At 41.5% G+C, this 22,825-nt stretch overlaps 1 protein-coding gene across 1 annotated transcript in view; it reads right to left on the reverse strand.

The window, feature by feature from the left end:
• Positions 1-22,114, reverse strand: part of PRKAG2 (protein kinase AMP-activated non-catalytic subunit gamma 2) — a 206,258-nt gene extending 184,144 nt beyond the window's left edge. Inside the window, exon 1 of the mRNA XM_085050220.1 lies at positions 22,035-22,114. Coding sequence (XP_084906346.1) covers positions 22,035-22,055 — 21 coding nt within the window. The 5' untranslated portion in view covers positions 22,056-22,114. The remainder of the gene's footprint in view (positions 1-22,034) is intronic.
• Between the last annotated feature and the right edge of the window lie 711 nt (positions 22,115-22,825).

Raw genomic sequence — 22,825 nt, forward strand, 5'->3', positions numbered from 1 at the left:
AGGAGCTGGTAGGAATAACAGGCAGGAGCAGCAGCTGGTTTCTCTCCAGAATCACCAGCCAGAGAGACACAGCTCCCTTGGCACAGCAACTGCCCTCCCCGACAGTGCCCTCGTAAATCAGCTTCACTGCCATGAGACGAATTTGTACTTAGTTGAATTTCACATGGTCCAGAGTCTGCAACACAAAACTATCACAGCTTTCAGCAAAGCTTAACTTCTCTGACCTCCACAGAATGGTGGTGGGGTGGCCAGACACCAGCGTCCTCTCCAGGGGACCTTGGCAGGTGAGCCAAAGGAAAAGCCAGGCCAGGGGCTTGGCAGCACCTGCTCCCTGGACAAATGGATTACTACAGGGCTGCTCATCCAGCAATTCTACCACTAGCATTAAATCCATAGGAGGAGAAAAAAAACTTCAAAGATTACTAAAGCTTAAGCATTACCAAATCAATCATCCAAACATTTCACTACGTAAGTTTACATACATGCGAATAGCTTTGTTCTTGAAATCTTGCTGTTTCTCAGCAGGTATTTGACAGCACAAGAAAACCTTTGGAGCACCTACTTACACAAGAGGGGATGAAAACGACATTCTTTTTCAGCTGTAACAAAACCAGTTGTTTCTGCAAGTTTCTGCTGCCCTGCTGTACCACAGCTGTTCCAGCCCCACCGTCAGCTTTAGCCAATTGTAAGTCATCAGTTTTCAGCACACAATGCAGCTGAAAGCCAATTCTGCTGGTAGCACTGTTGGAAACGAATCATTATTTGCCCAGATCTTGTATTAACCTTTTATTTCCCTCTAATATTACCACTGAAAAAGGACAGCTCACCAGCTTCAAAGAGACCAGAGGAAACAATGGTCTGGCAAAAATAAAATTAAAAAAAAAAAAAAAGGAGACAGGTCAGGGAACCAGGGAATAAAACAAGTTTATAAAGTGTAGCATAAATAAAAAGGAAACAAAACTTTAAAAACTATTCCAACGATTATGAGCCTCTCCAGCCAGCTGAAGAAGACCCTGAAAAAGAATCTCAGCAACTTCTACTTTACATGAGCTCAGTTTGTTTCAAGAAGTATGCACCCCATCAATAAAAAAAGTGTGGAAAGCAGGTTACCCTAAACAGAGGGAGACAAAGTGTAAGCAGGTTTACCTCCACAGGTCATATTGTTTTAGTCAAACCACCCAACATTTACTCTATCCACTTCCTCTAGTCACTCTCTCTACGGTAAATTTAAAGCTCTACGCAGCTACTACTGCTGCAAGGATGACCAATGTACTCCTAACTGAATATGTAAACATGTTAACATGTTAAATACTATCTTAACAACTTGGTCAGATAATTATTTTACCTTCCTGCAGAAAACTGTTGTATTTTCACACACAGTTCTGCAACAAATGGTCTATAGGCTACACAATCTATAGCTACATAAATACTTAGAACTAACACCTCCTGTCTTCATGGGCTGTAATTCAACAGACTTTGACAGATTTCCTCCTAAGATATAAATATTTTCAAGTTAAATTTCAGCTAAAATCAAGATGAAAATGAGAATTTAGAAAAACATATTATTTGTCAATTTAAAAAAATGTAACATTAAATCACAAAGATCTATCACTGTCACTATGACCATGAAATCTGGTAGGTTTGTCTTGTGCCATCTCTGGGAGACTCTGCCCAGCTCTGGCCTAGCAATAAATCAAATAGCTGTGGGAGACATCTCAATTTCTTACTAAATTCTGCCAATATTTAGTTTGTACCCAGAAAATCCTTGTTACCTCCTTTACATCCTCTTGCTGTTTTTCTTTGCCACTCAAGTGCCAGCTAACACTGCTGAGTAAAAAGGGGATGTCTCTTGTGCTCTCTCTTGCTGGAATCCCAGGCAGCATGGAGGACAAGAAGGAATTTCAAGATTATTGCAAAGAGAAGCAATAATCCTTCCATGAAACAATTTCCTGAAACCTAGGTAAACAACAACAGTATGTTTAAGCTAAGCCAGGCACCTTGGTGATGATACCTAGCTACTGGGTTCACTCCCTAACAGAAACATCAGGCTCTCTCAAGGGAAGGACTGGATAACGTGAAATGAATAACACTCCATAAGTGGAGGAACAGAAATCAGGTCAATTTAATCAATTTAATTTAATCTAATTATTTTAGTTTAATCCTTAATCCCTCAATTATGTATTCAAGGACTGTAATTTTTGTCTGAAACTTGAACATTCAACAGCTGGATAGAGACAAACTGAAGTCCTGTCTCACTGACAATACCTGTCTCAAAAGGTTAACTAAGAGCTGCCATGGTAATGTTGCTATGGATAAAGCACACGTGATGAGAACAGGCATCAGGAGGCCTCCAGGACAGATAAAAAGCTTTAATACCATATTGATATATATATAAGCACTGAGAAAGCTCATCTGGAATAATGTGTACAGTTCTGGTCATCTGCTCAGGGAAGGTTAATTCAGCTGGCAACAGGTGCACCACAAGGCTGCTTTGACGATGAGAGGAACAGAGAGTCTCTCTTGTGGGACGTGACTAAAGGAGCTTGGCTTGCTTGGTTTCACAGTTGACAGCTGATAGTGAATGTGATCCTTCTCCACAGTTACATAAGGTGCATAAACATCAACAAAGGAGAAGAGATAAAGGACACTTTGTGGTTGCAATTAGGAAATGGAAAATTATTGTGAGCAAACTTAGGTTGGAAATTAGGAAGGGAAAGAAGAGGAGGAAAGCTCTGATGAGAGCTATTAAGTTCTGGAGGAAAGCTCTAATGAGAGCAAGAAACACCAACACTTTTCAGACTGATTAAGTTTATTGCAGGGGAGATGTGTTGGTACTGCCTAATGGATTTTCCTACAGGAGCAGGAAATGGAAATAAATGGCAGGTTAAAGAAGGCTCCTTCTTGTTTTATGCATCCTCTAGAGCAAGAAGGGAAATACATAATAATTAATTCTAGGATCAAGAAATTATGATCCAATTGCTGAGACCAAATAACTGACAGATCTGCAGAAGAAAAACAGCTCTGCTGTCTAATGACTGAAAGATGAGGAAGGGATAAAGACACGGGGGAAGGAGCCACTCTATGTATGAGGGTCAACATAAAAATATACAATGATTCAGAAAGGTTAATTCTTCACTGTTTTCCAAATTTGGAAAGAGGCTGGTACACAACATGTGGCTACATGTCAGAATGTGAACTTTTTCATATTCAGAGTGTGATAATCATCTTCTTTGGCTACACCTGCATCAAAACATACCAGACTTATCAGAAGAAATCCTTGTTCCCTAATGCCATGGTTCCGGTCCTTTTCAAAAGCCTCACATCAGATGTGCCCCAAGGATTATATGCAAAAAATACACATAGAAATATGGGTGTATGCAGGTACACCCACATACACATATACATGACAAACATGGGATACTACTGATAAAAATGTACCATCTGCTTATTTAAGAGTTTCAAATGCCCCAAGTTTTGATGAAGAGTGGTATAGTGACTCTATAAAGGGCTATCAAGAGGATCCTAACTATGTAAACTAAACAACAAGCAGAAATTATCTTTGTGATCTTCTGAACAGCCTGGGAAAACAAACAAGGAAGCCCACACTGTTTCTGTGAATCTGAAAGAAATTTCGTTTTCACAGATTTGAAAGAGAAGTTCAGAAAGAGGAAGGAAGAGCTTTAAAAGTGAAATTACAAGTAAACAAGGACAGAGAAAGAAAAGAAAAAAACCAACTTCCTGAAAATGGATGGGAAAGGCCACCTAGAAATACACAGCATTGGTTATTTCCAGCATTTCACCAGCCACCACCACAGTCTCAACTTTCACCTGTCTCAGCTACCTGGCAGACTACTTTTACCACAGTTAGAAAACACAGACCCTCATTGGGGGAGTCCTGAACCCATCTGTCACCGTCCTTGCAGGTTCCAACCACAGTTCCCACGGTGAGGGATTCCTTCGCAGCACAGGCTCTTCCTCAGCTCTCCCCAGGGCTTAGGGAACAGACGGCTCTCCAGAGGCTTCAGCTGCTGGAACTTTGGGAGTCTGGTGACCTGGCTTTTAAAATAGTGGGAGTAACTTCCGTTGCTGCCCCAGCAGTGCTTTTAGGAGCCCAGAGCATGCCAAAACACTGCTTGCCCTCGCATATAACTCGAGTAACAAAAGTGCAGCTGTACTCAGTTTAAGGCAGGGCGATGCTTTCCCACCCCTTATTTAACACTGGCTCATTTCCATCAGCCGTAACAACAGGGAATGGCAGAGAAGGGATGTTTTATGGGGAGCCATAGGCTCACAGTGCTTTTTGATTTTTCTTCAAGTGAGTCAAATTGACTTCGTCCACAACTGAAGGCTGTCAATGTATTGACAGGAGTGTGGCAAGAGACCTCATCACAGGCAAACTCCTGAGGCCAAAGGGAGCCATGCTATAGATGATCTTAAATAGGGAAAGCTCCATACAGAGCCAGTGCAGAATCAGGAGAAGAGTGGCCAAGATCTGCAGAGCTGAACTACCTGCAATGGTCTGACTTTAAGCATGATGGGATTTTAGCCTGTGTATAAGACCAGGGAGTCATTGGGCTCTACTTCCCAACTTTCTACAGTCTTGGGCAAGTTACTTCTTAAATTTTTGCTTTCCAAGCTTCACGTCAGAAATAATGATACTTCCAGGGCAACATTAACTCAACCATTTCTCCTAAACATTTATAAATTTGCAGATGGAAGGACCTAGAGGGGGGCAGTGCATTAGGGTTATTACATTGGCTCTTCCCCAGGCTTGCTTTCGAGGAGAGTTTTAAAAGAAATGCTTGGATCAAATATCCCATCAATAAAAACCTGGATATCCTCCAAGAGTCCACTTCTTTGGCGAGAGCAAATAAAGCAGGTCTCCCAGTGTTTAAGGTGTAAGTGAAACCTTGAGTGCACAAAACATTGATAATAGAAGTCACAATTTTCTGATAAGAGTTACAATCTACAAGAAGATAAACTGAATAGCACATGGATAAAAAGATGAGACTGGGGAAAATCAGGATCTTGCATGTACCCAAAAATTGACAATCCAATGATTGGTGATACTTGACATTCCAGATCCAGATTAGTTATGGCACTGATGTTATTGGGCTCACTAGGAAGCCCTCCAAACTAGGGCCAGTGCAGGCAGGCAAAGTGGTAAAGAGGAAATTGAGTTTACATGGAATGAACAAAAACATGTTTTTCTCCAGACACAGGATACTAGTAAACTACTCATGTTCATTTAGGATCTCACAACAGTTTCCTTCAGAAAATGAATTTTTACTCCAAACTCTGTTCCACACTTTGCATTTTTTGGCAAAGTCCTCCCTATCATGTATTCCAGATGAAGTAACTTCCTTGAATTCCTGCATAAATGTTCCTAGTACTGCTAAACACCAGCAAAGCACCTAGTGATCTCTGTCCCAGATATCTACGATTGCTATCTATATGTCAGTCATGTATGACAAAACATAACTTCTGAAGCACTTCAGGGCTTTTTATATGCAAAAGTTTGTATCAGCTCCAGAGTTTACACCACACACTCTGTTCCCAGCCAAGTAATGAACCACCCAAAGGTCAGTGGAGCAAGCACTTTCTTTGGGCTACATGTTCCCTTCAAGATGAAGAACAAAGCCATCAGGGTGTCAGGTCAAGACTGCCACCATTTCACACTTCAGGGATATTCTCTTCCTCCACAGTCCTGACATGTGGAAGGAGAAGCACAGCTGGATCCAAGATAAAGCAAGCCTGTGGTTAGGAAGTTGTAGCGTTGGTCTAAGTCTGGTGAAACTTGGCTTTAACCACCAAATCAACTGTGTATTTTTGGACTGGTGAGGAAATGAAATGTTCATGACCCGATTCAGAAACTAAAGCTTTGGACAAAGTTTTAGATTAATCTGTTAATGAATTACCAGCAATAGCTGAGCTTATGTTTGACTGGATTTGTATGGTCAGCTTAATGAATACATGTACTTGGAAAAGACTGAGCTGAAATAAACATTTGCACTCACACTGCTTTGAAGTTACACATAAAATAAAGAAATATGTTGCACCAGTCACAGTTGCTTTACATGTCATTTCCCAACAATAAAAAGTCAAGAATGAGAAAATGTTAAGGCCATTGCCAGAACATATAATTAAATTTCCTTCTCAAAGCTATAAACCTCCGGTGGAGCTCAACCAATGTGCCAAACCAAGAATTCCAGCTCCAGTCATCAGAGGAAAGTCCTGTCTCTCCATTGGTGTCACAGACCTTTTTCTGAGTTCTGTAAAGTGACACACCATCAGAATCACAGGCAGCAATGCTGAAAGGCCTGAGTAACAGAATATCCTAGAAAGGAAAATAAGAACTTTAAAAGGCCTATTTTTAATTAATTACCAGATGTAAATAAACCTTTATTGGAACTTTTGCAAGCTTCTTGGAACAGTCAAGCTTTCCCTCAAACTGGCCTTGTGTGCAAATTAGGACCAGACAAAATAAGGGTTTTTTCTATTAATTAAAGTGTGACAACTTCTGAGATGATGCTCAGAAAAGAAAACATTAACTAAATCACCATGATCATTCCAACAACAAAAACACCTAGCCAAATATTTGTACTACACATAAAACCCCCTCATATATTATGTAAATAGGCATAAAACAGTTTGAATTTACAAATGCTCAGCCTGAGCACAAAGGCACACTTTATTTAAATGGCTGCTATAAATCCATATAAAATACAAGACTTAGCTTTTTAACTGTCTCTTCAACTCATACAGTTACCAAGCCTCTATATAAACAAAATATGGTCTGTCAGATTTCAGTTTGGCCTTTTTGTATTTTGTCTCTACAATGGGGATGTGAAAGAGAAAGGCTGGATGTATTTATTCTTGTCTGGGCATCTGGCCAATAGTAAAAGAGATATTTTAGGTTTTGTGGCTCACAGTGAGTTCAGCCTCTTACCTGCCACCCCATTTAGACCACAGCTACAGAATTACAGCTGTAACACGATCAGAATAGCAAAGAGGGTGCATCATAGCATTAGCCATAAATATTACCACTGTACTCTGGTTTCACTCCCCCATCTCATCACAGCTCTCTTGTATCAGGCATTTTGCACAGTCTTGTCACATGTGGTAAGACTTGTGGTAAGCAGAGCTGTAAAATTTGTCTGCGAGGAGAGAAAGTTCTCAGCAGAACAGACAACCAAAACAGACTTGGTTGTCTGTCAAACAGAATTATTGCAAAACCAAACAAAAAATACTGATATTTGATATCCATCCAGGAGATATTTCTGGTACACCATACTTTGCTCATTTATACTTTATACACTCACAAGCTTTAGGTGGTTCCTTCTCCCCTCCCTCCAACTTGGGCAGAGCCATAATCTTAACACTTCCATCCCATGCAGAAATAGTGTATCCAGTTCCAACCCCACTGTCCACAGCAGCTCCAGTGATGACAAGGGAAAATGTTCCTGCTAAGGCAAATAATGCCAGAATGGCACTCAGCATATCTAGTGGTGAGTAGCTCAGAAAGCTGCAAATCTTCTTCCAGCAGGTTTAGCTGCTCTGAGCTGAACAGGTTACCTGAGCCAAATAAAATAATCTTTAAATCCCTAAAATGCTAATTGTGGGTATCCTCCAGAAAACCTGTGGCAGACATTAGCATTAAGTACCCCACCTGTGAGCAGACAAAGTCATCAAAATTCTGAAAAACAAGATATTCACCCCTAAAGTTTGCCCATGTCTCAGGGATATAAGCAAATTTAAAAATCCTTTCCATAAAGACCAAATATGTAATTCTGTGAGCCTGATTTTTGTTCTTTGTATTTTGTGATTTTGGTGGGTTTTAGAAACTGTCTAGAGACAGCAGCTAGTGCATTTGGCTTGGGAATTACTGCTAAGGGAATATTCACAGAATAGGTCAGGTTGGAAGGTACCAAAGAGGGCCATCTGGTCCAACCTCCCTGCTCCAGCAGGGTCATCCCAGAGCACATGGCACAGGGTTGTATCCACATGGTTCTGGAATATCTCCAGTGAGGGAGACTCCACAACCTCTCTGGGCAATCTGTCCCAGTGCACGGTCACCTGCACAATAAAGAAATTTAAATAAAGAATATTGTCTGTGTGGAGGTTATAGTAGCTTTTGGAAATTGCAGGATTATAAAAATAGGACATAATACATAATAAAGAGAAATCTGGTGTGAAAACTAGAAGACTGGGAAGAAGGCGGAGAAACTGAGATGTTCTGGCAACATGCTCAGAATCAGCCTTAGTCAGAAAAGATGTTCAGGAGATTACAATGAAATGAAGTTCCCAGTCCAGTGCTAGGAAGTCAGATTTCCAGACTACAATAATAAATATTTTCAATGGTAATTGCTGGGAAGCCAATCCTGCCTGTCAAAATAGAGGCACCACAATGAGCTGTTGTGATGAATTTTACAGGATGAATTCAATTCTCACCCTGACCCACGATCAGTCTTTACAGCTGTCCTTGTGATAACTTTCACAGCACTGAATTTACATATTTTTAACTAAAAAGGGATCAATCTAACTCCTTAGATAAACTATGCTATCTTTCTGCATTGTCACTTTTCTGCAATGCTATCAGCAATCATATTTCTACTGTTAAATAGTTTTCCATCTCCCTCTTTCCATTTAAAACACACTTTGGCATAATCAGAGTGCTTTTTAATCAGCCCTGGTAGGAACAAGTATCTGTCTTGGAGAAAAAGCAAATGCATTGGCATGATCAAGTTACTCATGACAGATCCATTATATAATCAACAAATTGGTGTTTCTGCTGGCTATTCCCTTTCCTCTTGCCCCCATAATAGTTCTTGGTCCAGTCAGATATTTGCAATTCATTTAGTAAATGGACAAACTAAGCATTTGGATTTTTCTCAGTTGAGTTGCATTGTGCTGATTACTAATTGCAGCAATTGCATTTCCCTGCAGAAATATCTACTTTTCAGCATAGGTAGGATGATTCTTCAGGCACAGGTGAATATGCATTTTACTCATTTTACTTTATGAATCTCACTAAATTTACTAATTTCACTTTCACTTGTTCATCATTCCATATAGCTTCCATTCTATAGGATAAATGTTCCATTTTGAGGCTCATCCTACCATAAGGTCGTCTCTTCATCACCATCTTTACCTGATTTGTTTCTGAGTTTAAAGAAAATTCAGTATAGGTATTTCAGCATAAAAGGTCTTGAGAGGAAATTGAAGTTTTTCATGAAGAATAATCGTCCCCACACACATCCAAATTTGTAATTTTACCTTATTTATTTTAGACAGTTGATCTGCAAATCACTCCACCCTGCTTTGTGTTAGAGTACACAACATAGAAGAGAATTACTGAGATATTTAACTCCAGCATGATATACTTTGAAATGCAACTAGCATGTTACATTATTAATTAAGTCATTCAAGTTTCTCATTTCCAATATCTAGGCAATATCAGATAACTAGAACTAAAAATTAACAGATAATTTCAAGCTAGCTCAGCAGTAAAATGCAACTGCCTGTTACAACTCAAGGTTGCTGAAGTCCACAACCCCAAACAGCCAAAAAAATCTCTAGAGGTAAATAAATAAAAAAAGAAGCCTTCTAAAATTATCTGGCAGAGGCAGACTAAAGCAGAGGATTCCTGTCATGGGAGTTCTCCTGTGCTACATTTACATTCCCAATAAGCAAGCCCAGGCATATTTGTTTTTACACAGTCGTTTCCACACCAAGACACATTTCCATTCCCCCCTCCCTTCTTCTGCTTTTGTGTTCCATCGTCCACATCAACAATTAGTGGAAGTGCCTGGCTGTGCCTGTTCACATTGTTCCCAGACTTTTCTCTCCCCCAGTGAGCTCTGAAGACCATGCATTATTTGACATGACATGACTTGGAGGCCTTCTACAGCAATGGCTGTATGCAGGGAAGCAGACAGAGGCAAGGAAGAAAAAAGTTAGTCCTCGTTACAACTATCTGGGACAGTAGGACTCAAGTCAGTATGTGTTCATCCCTTAGCGCAAGAGCCCAGGTGACTGCACTTTAAATTACTTAAGCCTTGTAAACCAAAAACCACCAAAAATAAAAACAGCCTAAAGGTCAAGCTCATTGCTCTGTTTGTTTTGTAACCTGAAAACACAGGATATTCATAACGTGGGGTTTTCCCCTGAAATAATTAAATATCTATTGTATTTTCCATCACAGGTCATTTCTCTGCAACATGAGCAATTTGCCAGCTTGTCTATACACACTGAATGTATTCACTTTAGAGCAAACAGCTGCACACAGGGCAGCTTCCCTCCACACACACAGGCTCTGCACTTCATAGAATCACAGAATAAGCTGAGTTTGGAAGGGACCCACAAGGATCATCAAGTCCAAGTCCTGGCCCTGCACAGGACCATCCCCACGAGTCACACCATGTGCTGAGAGCATTGTCCAAACACCTGAACTCTGTCAGGCTTGGTGCTGTGATCACTTCCCCCCAGAGCTGTTCCACTGCCCAACCACCCTTGACTGAAAGAACTTTTTCTAATATCCAACCTAAACCTCCCTGACACAACTTCAGGCCATTCCCTCAGGTCCTGTCACTGTCACCAGAGAGCAGAGATCAGTGCCTGCCCCTCCTCTTCCTCTCACGAGGAAGTTGTAACTGCAATGAGATCTCCCCTCAGTCTCCTCCAGCTGAACAGACCAAGTGACCTCAGCTGCTCCTCATATGGCTTCCCCTCAAGGCCTTCACCACCTTTGTGGCCTCCTTTGGACACTCTCTAATAGTTTAATGTCCTTCTTATATCCCCAGCACTCGAGGTGAGGCCACCCCAATCCCCTCCCTTGCCTGGCTGGCCATGCTGTGCCTGATGCCCTCAGGAGATGCTTGGCCCTCCTGACTCCAGGGCACTGCTGGCTCACATTCAACTTGCCATGGCCAGAACCCCCAGGTCCCTTTCCATGATGCTGTTTTCCAACATCTCCTTCTCCAGTCTGTCCATACACCCAGGGCTGCCCAATCCCAGGTGCAGACTCCAGCTCCATGAAGTTCACCCTTGTTGAACTTCATGTGGTTTGTAAGGATTTGTGTCCTTACATGTGTTTTAAATTAACCTAGTCAGGTGCACAGAACATTCAAGACCATAAAACAAACAAAGGTACTTTTTGCCCTCTGGAAATGAATTCTTAGAAATATCTTCTCTGGAAATGGATGCTTCCTTGGAGTGTATAGTTAGTATTTCCTCTCATTACATTGCTAAGGTCCAGAGAAATTAAATTTTACCATTCCTCCAAGAGAAGGTGATCAATCCCCACCCTTATGCCCCCAGATGTGCAGCCTACGTGTCCCAACTCTCACTCATTAGAGTGCATATGCTGATCAATGCCATTGATCTTAGCCTTTGCTTTTACATCTGTACCTCTTCCTTGGTTACTTCAACCCAAATACATCTGCTTCATGCTGACAAAAGGGTATATGCAGATTATGGTAGTGAAGTATATTTTTTTAATTTTAAAACATTTATATTTGAAATAACTACCCACAGAGAGAGCTAACACTTTAAATGCCTACTGTAGCTCACAAAACTTTTAAAGTTTACATAGGGGTAAAAAAGCATAAAAATTCCCCTCACAATTTTAAATCATCACAGCCTTTTCTCAAGTTACATTGGAAAGAAATTTCTTTCTGAAGTCTCTATCACATGTAAAACTTGGTCCCTTTCAGTCAAATACAAGACAAACATACACAGACTTTATTGTGTGTCACAACAGATTGCAATGCACCAAGTATCAGTATTAGTTTCAGTCTTTATCATCAAGAGAGCAGCTGCTATTTATCTCTTCCCAAATTACTTCCTCGTATTACTCTCAGTCTCTGTTCCATTAAAAAAAACCAACCAATTTCTGACTTGTTTTTTGTTTGTTTGTTTTTTCTTTTTGTATTTTTGTTTGTTTGTTTGTTTCCATTTTAGGTGCCAGGTACAAGAGAATGTTATTGGAAGTGGAAAAGCAGGAAAACAGCTTCTGTTTGTAATGCAGGTATAAATAGCAGAGAGGGAAGAATGGCATCTTAAAAGTTTGAAAGATGTAAAGCTTAATTTTCAAATGTAATTAAGGATATCCTGATGCAAATGGACTGGCAGAATCTTCAAATACTGGAAAGGAACCTAAGATGTGTAAATTCCTTTGAAAATCCCATCTCTCTGATATACCAGCCTTCTTAGCAACTATTTTCTTTTCCCAAGGCTTAACCTTGTGAATGGCATTTCAAGTAAACTTGAGTCATCTGTTGTTTGCAGATTTTTGGATCTGAGACTACAGACAGATGGACATCAAAAACGAGTGAGTTACCAAGGCTTACCAAGTTACCACTCATTTTATCTGACAAGGAAAATAAAACATATTGGCTAAGAAGGAAGGCATTGTAAGGCAACAGGCTTTGTTCAGCACTGCAGTGGGACAGGAGGATGCACACAGCCTGTTGGGAAATCCAGCTGGGGAACAGCAGCTTGCCTTGCCTTGGTAACTACTGGTTAAGGTCCACCAGGACAGCTGATGAATACTGGTGAGGAACAGTTTTGTCTGACTAATGAACAGAGACAAAAGCACTACTGTACATGGTTAAGTAAGACGTTTCCTCTTTCACTGACTTCAGCGTTTTACAGCTGAAAATCAGAAGAGTTCCTTTAACAGCAACTTTTGCATGCCAACTGATGACATGTCTACAGGTCTGCCACAGTAAAAAGAGCCAGAATTCTCAGTACAATACAGAAAAAAAATAATTCAAGTAATTGCACTGTTTGAATTACTGGATTTACTTTATAAAGAAAAATGCTGGCATGTACCCTCCTGCCTCTGCACAGCTTAAAGCATGTACAGTCATTCTAAAACACATAAAAAATACAAGGAAAATGTAGAATTAATCATCACCCAACTAAAAGAAGTCTCTTAAATTAGTATTTACCTTTAACATCAACTCACCAAATAAAGAGCAAAGAGTATAGCAGAGTAACATCTTCTACCTCCCCTTCTTTTCAGGCTGTTTATGAATAATGTTGGTTCAACTTTTAAAATCTTATGTTTATGAATAATGTTGGTTCAACTTTTCAAATGGCAGAAGCTTGCCGTTTTCCCATAAAAATGTAGAGTTGATCTAGAATTAGTGGAAAGAATATCTAAGAATAGTGTTTAGACCGTGCTGGTAATCTCTCCCCTGGCAGCAGTACTAGGGAATGCCCAGGTCCAGCAACTGGAAGGACAAGTCAGTGGAATGCAGGAAGGGAGACAGAATGCCTGCAAGCTCTTTGGAGATTGCTGCAGGTTGATCAAGGCTGGTAAAGAGCTGTTTCAGATGTACTCAGACCCCATTTTCTTAACTATGTAGATGACTACATGTGAAATGGCTGTAGATGCCTCGTTTCAAGAATTCTACAACTGATGTGCCACCAGCTACATAGAAAAGACTAACATTTCACAGCTTTCAACAACCACATGTACCACATGGAGGGTGTGATAATTAGGCACACTCACTGGTACCATTTTGATGTTGGAAATTAAAACAGTCTCCTCTAATTTGTCTAATATCCTCAATCCTTGGTCTTCCTGATCAGGCTGCCAAGAGTCCTAATAGTGTTATTTTAAGACATGGCATGACTGTCTGCAGACATTAGACTGGAATCCTTCCACTTCACACATATTTTCATAAAAAGCAAAAGGAGAAATACTTCCCATGACTGCTGACTCAGATTAACTTTACACATGGATCTAACTTAGGCTGAGCTTGTACCTGGATCCTCATGGCACAAATACCATAGGAAGAAAGTTGGGGTCATGGTTAAGATAAGTGAACTGGGTCTGAAAACTTCAGTTATCCAACTGTCACATTCCTGTACAACATGGGAAAAGTTGCTTAAACTCCAGCCATCTCCTTGAATAGCAGCACTGAAGAGATAACATCCTTTCTTCTCACCTCCTCCAGCCAACACAATCTGTCAAGGCTTTAAATTCTTCAGACGGTTTGTCTTGAGCAACATATGTATAGATATCTAACAGCATCCAGTCATGGATGGAAAGAAGGTCCCACAAGCTGTTTCAGTGTGGCACACTGACACTTTAAAAGTTCATTCTTTGTGGACCTAAAGCCTCAGCTATTCATCAATGTACAGTTTCCACCTCCTCTGCCCTCAGGCCCTACAGCAGAGAGAGACTCAGATTGCTGATGATTCTGTGCTCTTATCCCTGAATGTCTTCCCTCATGCTTCTTGGTTTAGATCACACTTCCAACACATGATTAATACTCAGTAGCAGCAAATCCCCCTCTAATGAATTTATGCAAAAGGAATGACAATGCATGATGAAAACCACATTCCAGAAGAAGCAATGCTCTACTGAGAAGCTGGCAAACTCACATATACAGCATGATAACACTGACTAAGCACCTTTTTTTACCTCTTAGTTACTCTTCCTTTCTTTCTCAAGTCTTGTTGGGACTATCATGCCTCCAGTTTCGACACCCATCTCAGACAATCCTTTCCCCAGAAGTTTCCACACTACACTCCTACTAGCCAAATCCAATTTCACTCCCCACATTAGCTCTATGCTTTTGGAACAACCAACTGTGGAGTTAAATTCCATGTGCCTGTGTTGTGGCTGAACAATAATTTGTCTCCAGGAACTTTCACTTGCCCAAATGTGTTCTGTCAGAGCAGTGAAACTGTGCCATTTCCATCCTTGGGGATATTCAGAATCTGACAGGGTACAGTTCTGAGCAACCTGCTCTAGCTGACCACTGGGTCAGCAATAACACCTGCATTAGACAACCTCCAGAGCTCTCTCTTCTGACCTCATCAGTTCCATGATTCTGTAAAAACACTTGTTTGCACTTACACCTGCTGAAGGCCACATGGCTAAAAGCAAGGCAACAACAGGCTTAACAAACACATTAAATGCAAACCTATTTAAAGGCATAGAACAGTCCTGGATCAGAGGAAGTTTGTCAAAGAATAAGGTTAGGTAGCAAAACCAGTTATCCTGACACACTAGAGCAATCTCTATATAATTCCTCTTTTCAGATTTCCATGTAGAGTCCATTCAAAATAAGTGGCATGCAGGTAACAATCCATTTCTTTCACTAGACAGGCAACAGGCAATGCTTATGGCACATCTTTAGTCCACCACATTCCTAAAACTATCCCATTTCTATGGAGAGCTTGTCTTCATTTAAGTTTCTTCATGCTTGGATTCAGATTTTACCCCTAATCTAGCTCACCAAGTATTGAGTTCTCCAATTCCACAGAAAATGGATCCTAACTCTTCTAAAGGAATCAACAACAGGTGTGTAGCTTCCACAAACCTGACCCAAACTTCAGTCATTCATAAAAGACCTCTACTAAGTCCACAACTGAGCAGGAAAATGTAGTCCTGTCAAGCAGCACTCTGACCACTCAGTGAGGTTTGCATTACTCAGCTTGCAGAAGCAGAGTATTTTCCTATTTTCATTGTTCCAGCAGCATTACTGACATGAAAAGTTGACTGAAAATTGCACAACGCCTGTTGTGAATAAATGATGATAAAGGCTTCATAACATGACAGACAATGCCAATAATGCATACACTTCCTCCTAATGAATCCCCAGATCTATGAATGTGTTCTCCAGCAGCTTAAAAAAGGCATATAGCTCTCTTATTCTGGTCACAAAATTAGATTAAGTCTTCAGCTTATGACATAGGTTCTGTTTTTGGAGCAGAAGGTCACAGGCACCCTTTGCAATAATGACCATAAGGTCTGAAGAGTCACGGTGTGTGAAATAAATGACAACCATGAAACACACACTGCAATGCATTTGCTCTGCATCTCACTGGGTCACGCTTCTGTAATGTAATTCACTGTCAAGCTAAATTTTATGAAAATTTGAACGATGTTATAAACCATTCTATGAATCCTCAATGTCAAAAACTAAAGGACCGTGTTATGTTTTGGCTCTTTATGGTGTAAATAACGCTTTCATGCTTTAAAGATTTCATATGTATTTATATGCAAGCAATTTAAGAGAGACAGTAATAGAGAAGCAAACACTAAACTGAAGCATTATATTCCAGTTTCTACAACTACCTAAAGAAAAACACAAAAATCATTCTGCAGCAGAAATTGTCACATACATCAGTGTTTTAGCTCACTGCTGGTACAATAAATAGTTCACTAGTAGTGTATCACCAAGCCACAAATAATATTTTATATTTATTGATGGTATCTTATATTCATGGATGCACGTAAGTTTTCCTTTTCAGGAGAAAACCCACATCCCATTCAAGATACACTCAAGCTGCTTTTTCTTTTAGCCTTTGAAGACACACACAAGTCTCCCTGATTGTGAGACTGTAACACTTTCTCCAGTGTGTCTACAGTGCAAACAACAGTAGGAAATTTAGCAATCCCCTGCAACCAGATCAGGAGCCAATTCCCAAAGCCAGGTGATCAGTCTGTGGTAAAACAGCCCACAAATGGGCTATTTCTATGCCAGACAGACATTCTGTGACATCTCTTGTCTGCTGCTGATGTCTTCCTTGATGCTTCATTTCTCTTGTAACCAACTTTGCTCTCATTACTCCCTGTTCATGGGATGCCTTCTGCTAGAAATTCAGCTTTTCTTCAAAGGGATTAGAATTATACATCTTACTTCACTCAACATGAATGTCCCTAATTTGAGCAACCAATGCTGACTCAGTTTTGGCTCCTTTCTGCTCCCATTAGCCCTGCCAAGCCAGCACCTGGGCACACCAACCTACTTCCATGACTGTGCATAAATCGTCAACAAAATGAGGGCTGAATTCTGGCTTCAGTCACATCTGAGCAGCTCCCTTGAATGGACTGTGGTGCCCAGGTGAAGCTAAGCATATGCTAAACCTTGTGGGTCTATGAATAGGTGCTGGAACCTCCTAGGTGGAGATCACCACCTTCCACTTCACTCCTGATCCCTCTGGAGCATGACTTTTCTTCTGTTCCACCAATTCCCAATACAAACTTCCCCGTGGCCAAAAGTCTCACCATCTACATTTCTGTGAGATTCCTTCCACATTCATTACTTATTTCTCCAAGAAAATTCACTTTCCTCTGAGCCCACAGTCCTCAAAGGCCCAAGTATAAATAAAGGAGATTGGGTGAGACTATTTAGGAGCAAAATCTCATACTAGAAAAAGTGATGTTTTATAAGACACAGCACTTTTCAATTAGCTGATGGCCTGTTTTTGTTATGCTTAGGCATAAGCAAGCTGTAGCATAAGCAAAAAGACTCAGAGCTCCCTTAATTGCAGTGGCAGCTATTATGATTGTAAACATGAATCCTTGCTTTTATGCTTCAGATAAATTCCAAGTGCCATCTCAATGCTCCTGAGCAAATACCACTTGCCCTTTCCTGTCTTAATATATCAGCCCTTGAGGGAGGAATCCAAATTTAAACTTCAAGGCCACAGAGGCTCAGGACAACTCAGAGCCTGCCCTATGAGAGTGACAGGGAGAACAGTTGCAGATTTAATTTTAGGGAAACATTTCTCTCTCCTCTGTCTCTCTCTCCCTTCACCTCCTTTTCCCAAGAAAACAAACATTTCTTTCATTTCTGTATCACACTGGAAGCTGATTCCTCTTCACCTTTGAAAGAATTCACTGGATTATTCCCCATCTGCAGCTTCCTAAAGCAATTCCCAGACTGAAGTGCTGTTCTCATCAGCCCAACCTGCAATTACCAGGAGACAAGAAGCACCCTGCAAAAACTGTGACAGAACAAAATCATTTCACAGTGATTTATTAGGCATGCAGCCATTAATGCCTTTGCAAGTGTGGAAAGCAAGATGGAGGGGCAGAGCCTGAGCCAACAGTAGCTGTCAGAACATCATTGTCATCCCTTGGGTTAGAAATATTTAAGCCATCTGATGTTCAGCCTGGCATCCCAGAATAACACCAAACCTGGAAACAGCAATAAATTTTGACATTGAGGAGTCTCTTCAAAATCATGGAGGTTGACAAAGAAATGGGAGAAAGCGTGCAGAGATGTTTCTTTGTGTGGCATTTAAAATAAAGCATCCTGATCTCTGAGCACATCCTTCTAGTGCATCAACTCTGCTGTTAGGGCTAAAGTACCAGAGGCAAGAGACACCACACTGAACTGAAAGATGTTTTGATATCATTCACAGATGTTATTTTTGTGCTTATTGTGAAAAAAATTTCTTTGTTCTTTTGAATAAAAAGTCACCTTGTGATGTATTTGGGAAAAATCCAAGGAAGTGCCAAGCTCCTGCAATTCCCACCTGCTGGGAGCAGCAGGTGCTTGGCACTTGGCAGAGTGAAGCTCTTGAGACAGGTTCTGCCCTCAGTTGTGCTCATGTAAATACAGCATAACTTTGCTGGCACTGGCTGAACCATCCCAGATGAAATTCAAAGTAAACAAGAGCAGAATCTCTCTCTTTTTTCCTTTTTTTTCCCCAGCAATAGCAGCACCAGGGACTACAATGGCAACGTTAACATTAGAACAGATCGATTTTGCGAGATGACAAAAGAACATTCTGATCTCACTGCGGTGAGCTCCTATTCAGAAGACAATTGCATCCCATCTCAGAATAGAGTTTTCAAAATGTTCAAAGCAATGTGCAAGCATTAAGTTCTAATGGCTTAAAATGGAATTTTATAATGCTAATGTCTTCATATTACAGATATGATGCATCTAGAGAGCCAAGGCTTCTATTTAAATCTGTAGCAGCTTTTAAAGATATTTGGACTAGAAATTTCCATTTAGGCATCTCTAATTTCAAGACTTCTGAATGTGCTGCTGGGAGAGACAAGAAGTTGCTATGACCTTTAAAAAGGCTCCTGCAATTATATTATGGTCCATATAAATTACTACTTTAAGTCAGTCGTGTGCTTACAAAGAAAACAACAACCAAACAAGAAGATGTTCCATCATTCCAGCCATTCAGCTAACACTCCCCTGCCACACTACACAACACAGTGGGTCTCCACTTTACTCTTGGCTACTGAACTCAAGCTGAGAGCACCAAGGAAAGCCAACTTGCAGGAATTTAGTGGTCCACCACCATTCCCAGAAGCACAGGCAGGGCACCACCCACCTGTGCTGAAGGAAACTGAGCACTAAAAGAAAGTAAATTTCAGATTTTTTGTATTGTGTCTTGTTCTTCCTTGGGAAAGATACACCTGAGAAATGCCCTGGAGTGTTGCAAGCCACAAAGCAGCTTTCTTCAACTGATCCATTTTTTCCCACTGTCACAGACAAACCTAGAAATATAAAAATATGTGGGAGAGGGAAGAAATGTACACAAATTTCTTTTCAGAAATGCCTATTATTTCACAATCCTCCAACCAAATTATAGTGTATTTTGCATCATTCACCTTTCTTTTCACAATACATATTATTAATTTTTCAATCTGCATTTCTACATGACCAATAAATGTTTTAGGCCAGCTTGCATCACAACAGTACCTCTCTGTCCCACTGCTTTCTCTTTCAGAATTGACTCCTCTCTCCTCTCCTTTCCTACTCAGATCTTGTTAGTTCTTCTCTTGTTCCTAATTTGAAGATCCAAATGAGCATGAATTACATGTCTCAGCAATAAACATGATCGCACAGAAACACAAAGAAGAGGATGAACAAAATAAAAATTACTGTCTGGTGAAAGCTCCCTTGACAACTACAGCTACACTGACAGGCGCCACTGAAATAATAGGAATGATGCTTCAAAACAACAGCCAAGACAACGTTATGAAAGAGAAAAAAAACAGTCCAAACAGATCTTTTCAAATGCAGATTCCACTGTCAAGTAGGGAGAATGAGAAAAATGTTCTTTCTTATAGCACAGCCATGTTCAAACTCTGCCAGATTCCAGAAAATCACTAAAAATGTGAGTACAACCTGAAAGACCCTGGGCTCATTTCAGTCCACTTTAGGAATGTTAGAATGATGCAGAATGGAGGAGAAGGATCATATTTTGGGGATGGAGAGGAAGGATGGAAGGTGTTGTCTCATTACCAAATCTTGAATTACTTCCAACTGGGTGAACAACAAAACTTATGTTGATTTTAGTGCAACATCAGGTATTTGCAGGCTTGTATCTGAGTCACTGCCACTACCCAGGTGACAAACTGCACAGCAAAGAACCAAGAGATTAATGAACATAAAAAAACATAAACCACTACTAAAATTGTTCCATCCAAGACAGAACTAAGGCAACACTCATGAAGAAAGGTTGTGTATAGATTAGAAAGAAAATTAGGAAGAAGTATTAGCATTCCTCTGTCAATAATGTGTTAGTGCAAATGAGTTCCTTGGGCACTTTTTCCACGTTAGCTTCACACCATAAAAGGAGGATTTTTTTTTTTTTTTTTTAATTCTGGTGTGGACAGAGATGTCTGGTGGTCAGTAGGTATTTCAAAAGCACCAGGTGGATCCTGTAAAATCCTGCAACAACCACAGAAAACTCCAAAACTACCTATGGCTCCTCAGTAGGCAGAAAATGCAGCTCCTGGGAGCAGCAGTGGAGATCCAGCTGCACAAGAGTTTCTGGCTAGACTGACTCAGAGGTGGGGGGGCAGTGGAAAGAGATGGCAGAGACAATATAGCAGGCAGGGTGGGAAGGAATAACGAGCACAGGGTGAGTGGTGCTTTGGTGTGGTGTATTTTATTTGCTGGTATTTCACATCCCTATTGTGAAGTACTACTGGCAACGTGGTAAAGTTTATTGCCTACAATCTTCTGTCACAAATACATAGGCAACACCCATGTTAGCAGAAACAGACCCTTTTTTTCTAGCACTGAATGCACTCAGAGCTCCAGAAGTTTTGGCTTGGGCTCTTGGGCTTGCATTCCTCCCCAGAGAAAAATAAAATCTGCAGAAGAGTCATGTATTTTTCCTCCATTTTATTCCACACACTTGAGACACCTAATAAATTTGCTTTGACTCCTTATTATTTCCTAAAACAAAGGAAAAACTTACAACCAGAAATATCTTTTTGCTCCTTGGTGGCCTGGCAGAGACACGGGTAGAACTGTTTCCCACTTTTATATAATGAGATTTAAAACAAACCAATAAACAAAAAACCCCAAACAACAGAAGAGTGCACAGAAAAGATACAAGGACTTTGTAATTTCTTGCCAGAAGCACTGAAACCAAAAGCACATCAGGACTGAGAATAGAAAACTAACAGCTACATAGAACACAACAACATCCTAATAGTTAAGAAAACCAATAATCAAAGTTTTGAAAGGCATGTAATTCTGAAGACGGAACCAGCCAGCCTGTAAGTACTCACTGGAAACAGAAAAAAACCTTCTGATCTGTGGTTATTCTGTATGTATGAAATGTAATTCCTTGCATGTTACTTTATAGTGCAATATACAGAACAAAACAGAGCTGGTGAACAGACTGCACGGCTCACTAGTCTGCTCCACTGTGAATACAACTGCCCTGCTCTTTCGGCAAAGACCAGACTGCTCGGATCCAAATCTGAGCGAGCTCTGGCTTCCCCAAACCTGGGAAATTCAGAACTGGATTAGTCTTGAGAGAGAGGGAAGAGTCAGATTAAACCCCGGCGCAGCCACAGGCAGGGACAGTTCCCGGAGCCAAACCTGGGAATGTTGAGACAAGCGTTTGGGGGTGAACACACCTTTTGCTAGACTGTGCTGCCAGTCTGCGAGGGAACTGGGTGAGACAAACTGTGCCAAACCCACAGCCCAGGGCACAGGAGCACTGGGACAGCAGGCAGTAAGAGTCGCTTCTAAAACGAGGATAATGACGACACTGCCGCGGACACTGCACTGAGCTCCCAGCACTGCACGGGGGGCTAAGACCCCACTGTTCAGCCCACCCCAGATGCGGAGGATCGCCTGTTGCAGAGCTGCACCACCTGCCCAGCACGCCCCAAACTCGAGAGCTTGGCGCAGGAAACACCTTTCCCTCCCTGCCTTTCTGCGCTCCATGTCAGAGAAAAGCATGCCTAAGCCACGCCAGCTGCCGAAGGGGAGGAAGAGTGAGGAGCCACTTACGGGGATGTGCACTCGCAACATGAGTTTCTTGTGGCTGGAGCTTTTCTTCTTGCTGCTGGAGGCATCTTTCTTCTTGTCCATGGCAGTGCTTCACATGCCTTCACCCAAGCGTGGTGCTGAGCGATGGATGTGGAGACGGAGGCTCCTCTTCCACCTCTCCCCACCGTCCCACGGGCCGCAGTTACTCCAGGCTCCTTATTTTCTTTTTTCTTTTCTTTTTTTTTTTTTTTTTTGTTTTTTTTGTCCTTCCTAATGGCCTTAGGAAATTTGGGGAGGGGAGTGGGGGGGAGGTACGAGGAGGGGGGAGAATGTGAGAAGCCGAGGGAAGGGGAGGAGTTTCTCCAGCTCGGGTCTTTAGTCCCAGCAGCGAGGTGTCAGGGGGGACCTTCGCAAGAGCATGAGATGCCCTTACAGACGCTGCTCCCTTTCTCACTCTTCCGCCCTTTCAAAAATATCCGGAGCATCCTGGGGGAGGGGGGGAACAAAGTTTCCTTCCCCTCGCCCAGCCCGGCCGCACTCTCACCGAACGAGAGAGAGAAAAAAAAAAAAAGAAACAACCCCCAAAACACCCAAAGGCCACAAAACCCGAAAAGGGAAGGCGCTCGAGCGACGCTCCTGGCAGAGCGGGGAGTCCCACGGGGAGCCCGACCGGGGAGGGAGGGAGGAAGGAGGGCAGGAGGAGGTGCCCGAGCGCTCGGAGAGCTCCGGCAGGGTCTCCAGGATGCAAAACGAGCTGCAAAACGAGCACCACGCAACTTTCCCGCAGTCCGGCCGCTTCCCCCGGCTGCCGC

The sequence above is a fragment of the Lichenostomus cassidix genome, chromosome 2 (assembly GCF_008360975.1).
Source record: "Lichenostomus cassidix isolate B80296 chromosome 2, HeHo_3.0, whole genome shotgun sequence".
Lineage (NCBI taxonomy): Eukaryota > Metazoa > Chordata > Aves > Passeriformes > Meliphagidae > Lichenostomus > Lichenostomus cassidix.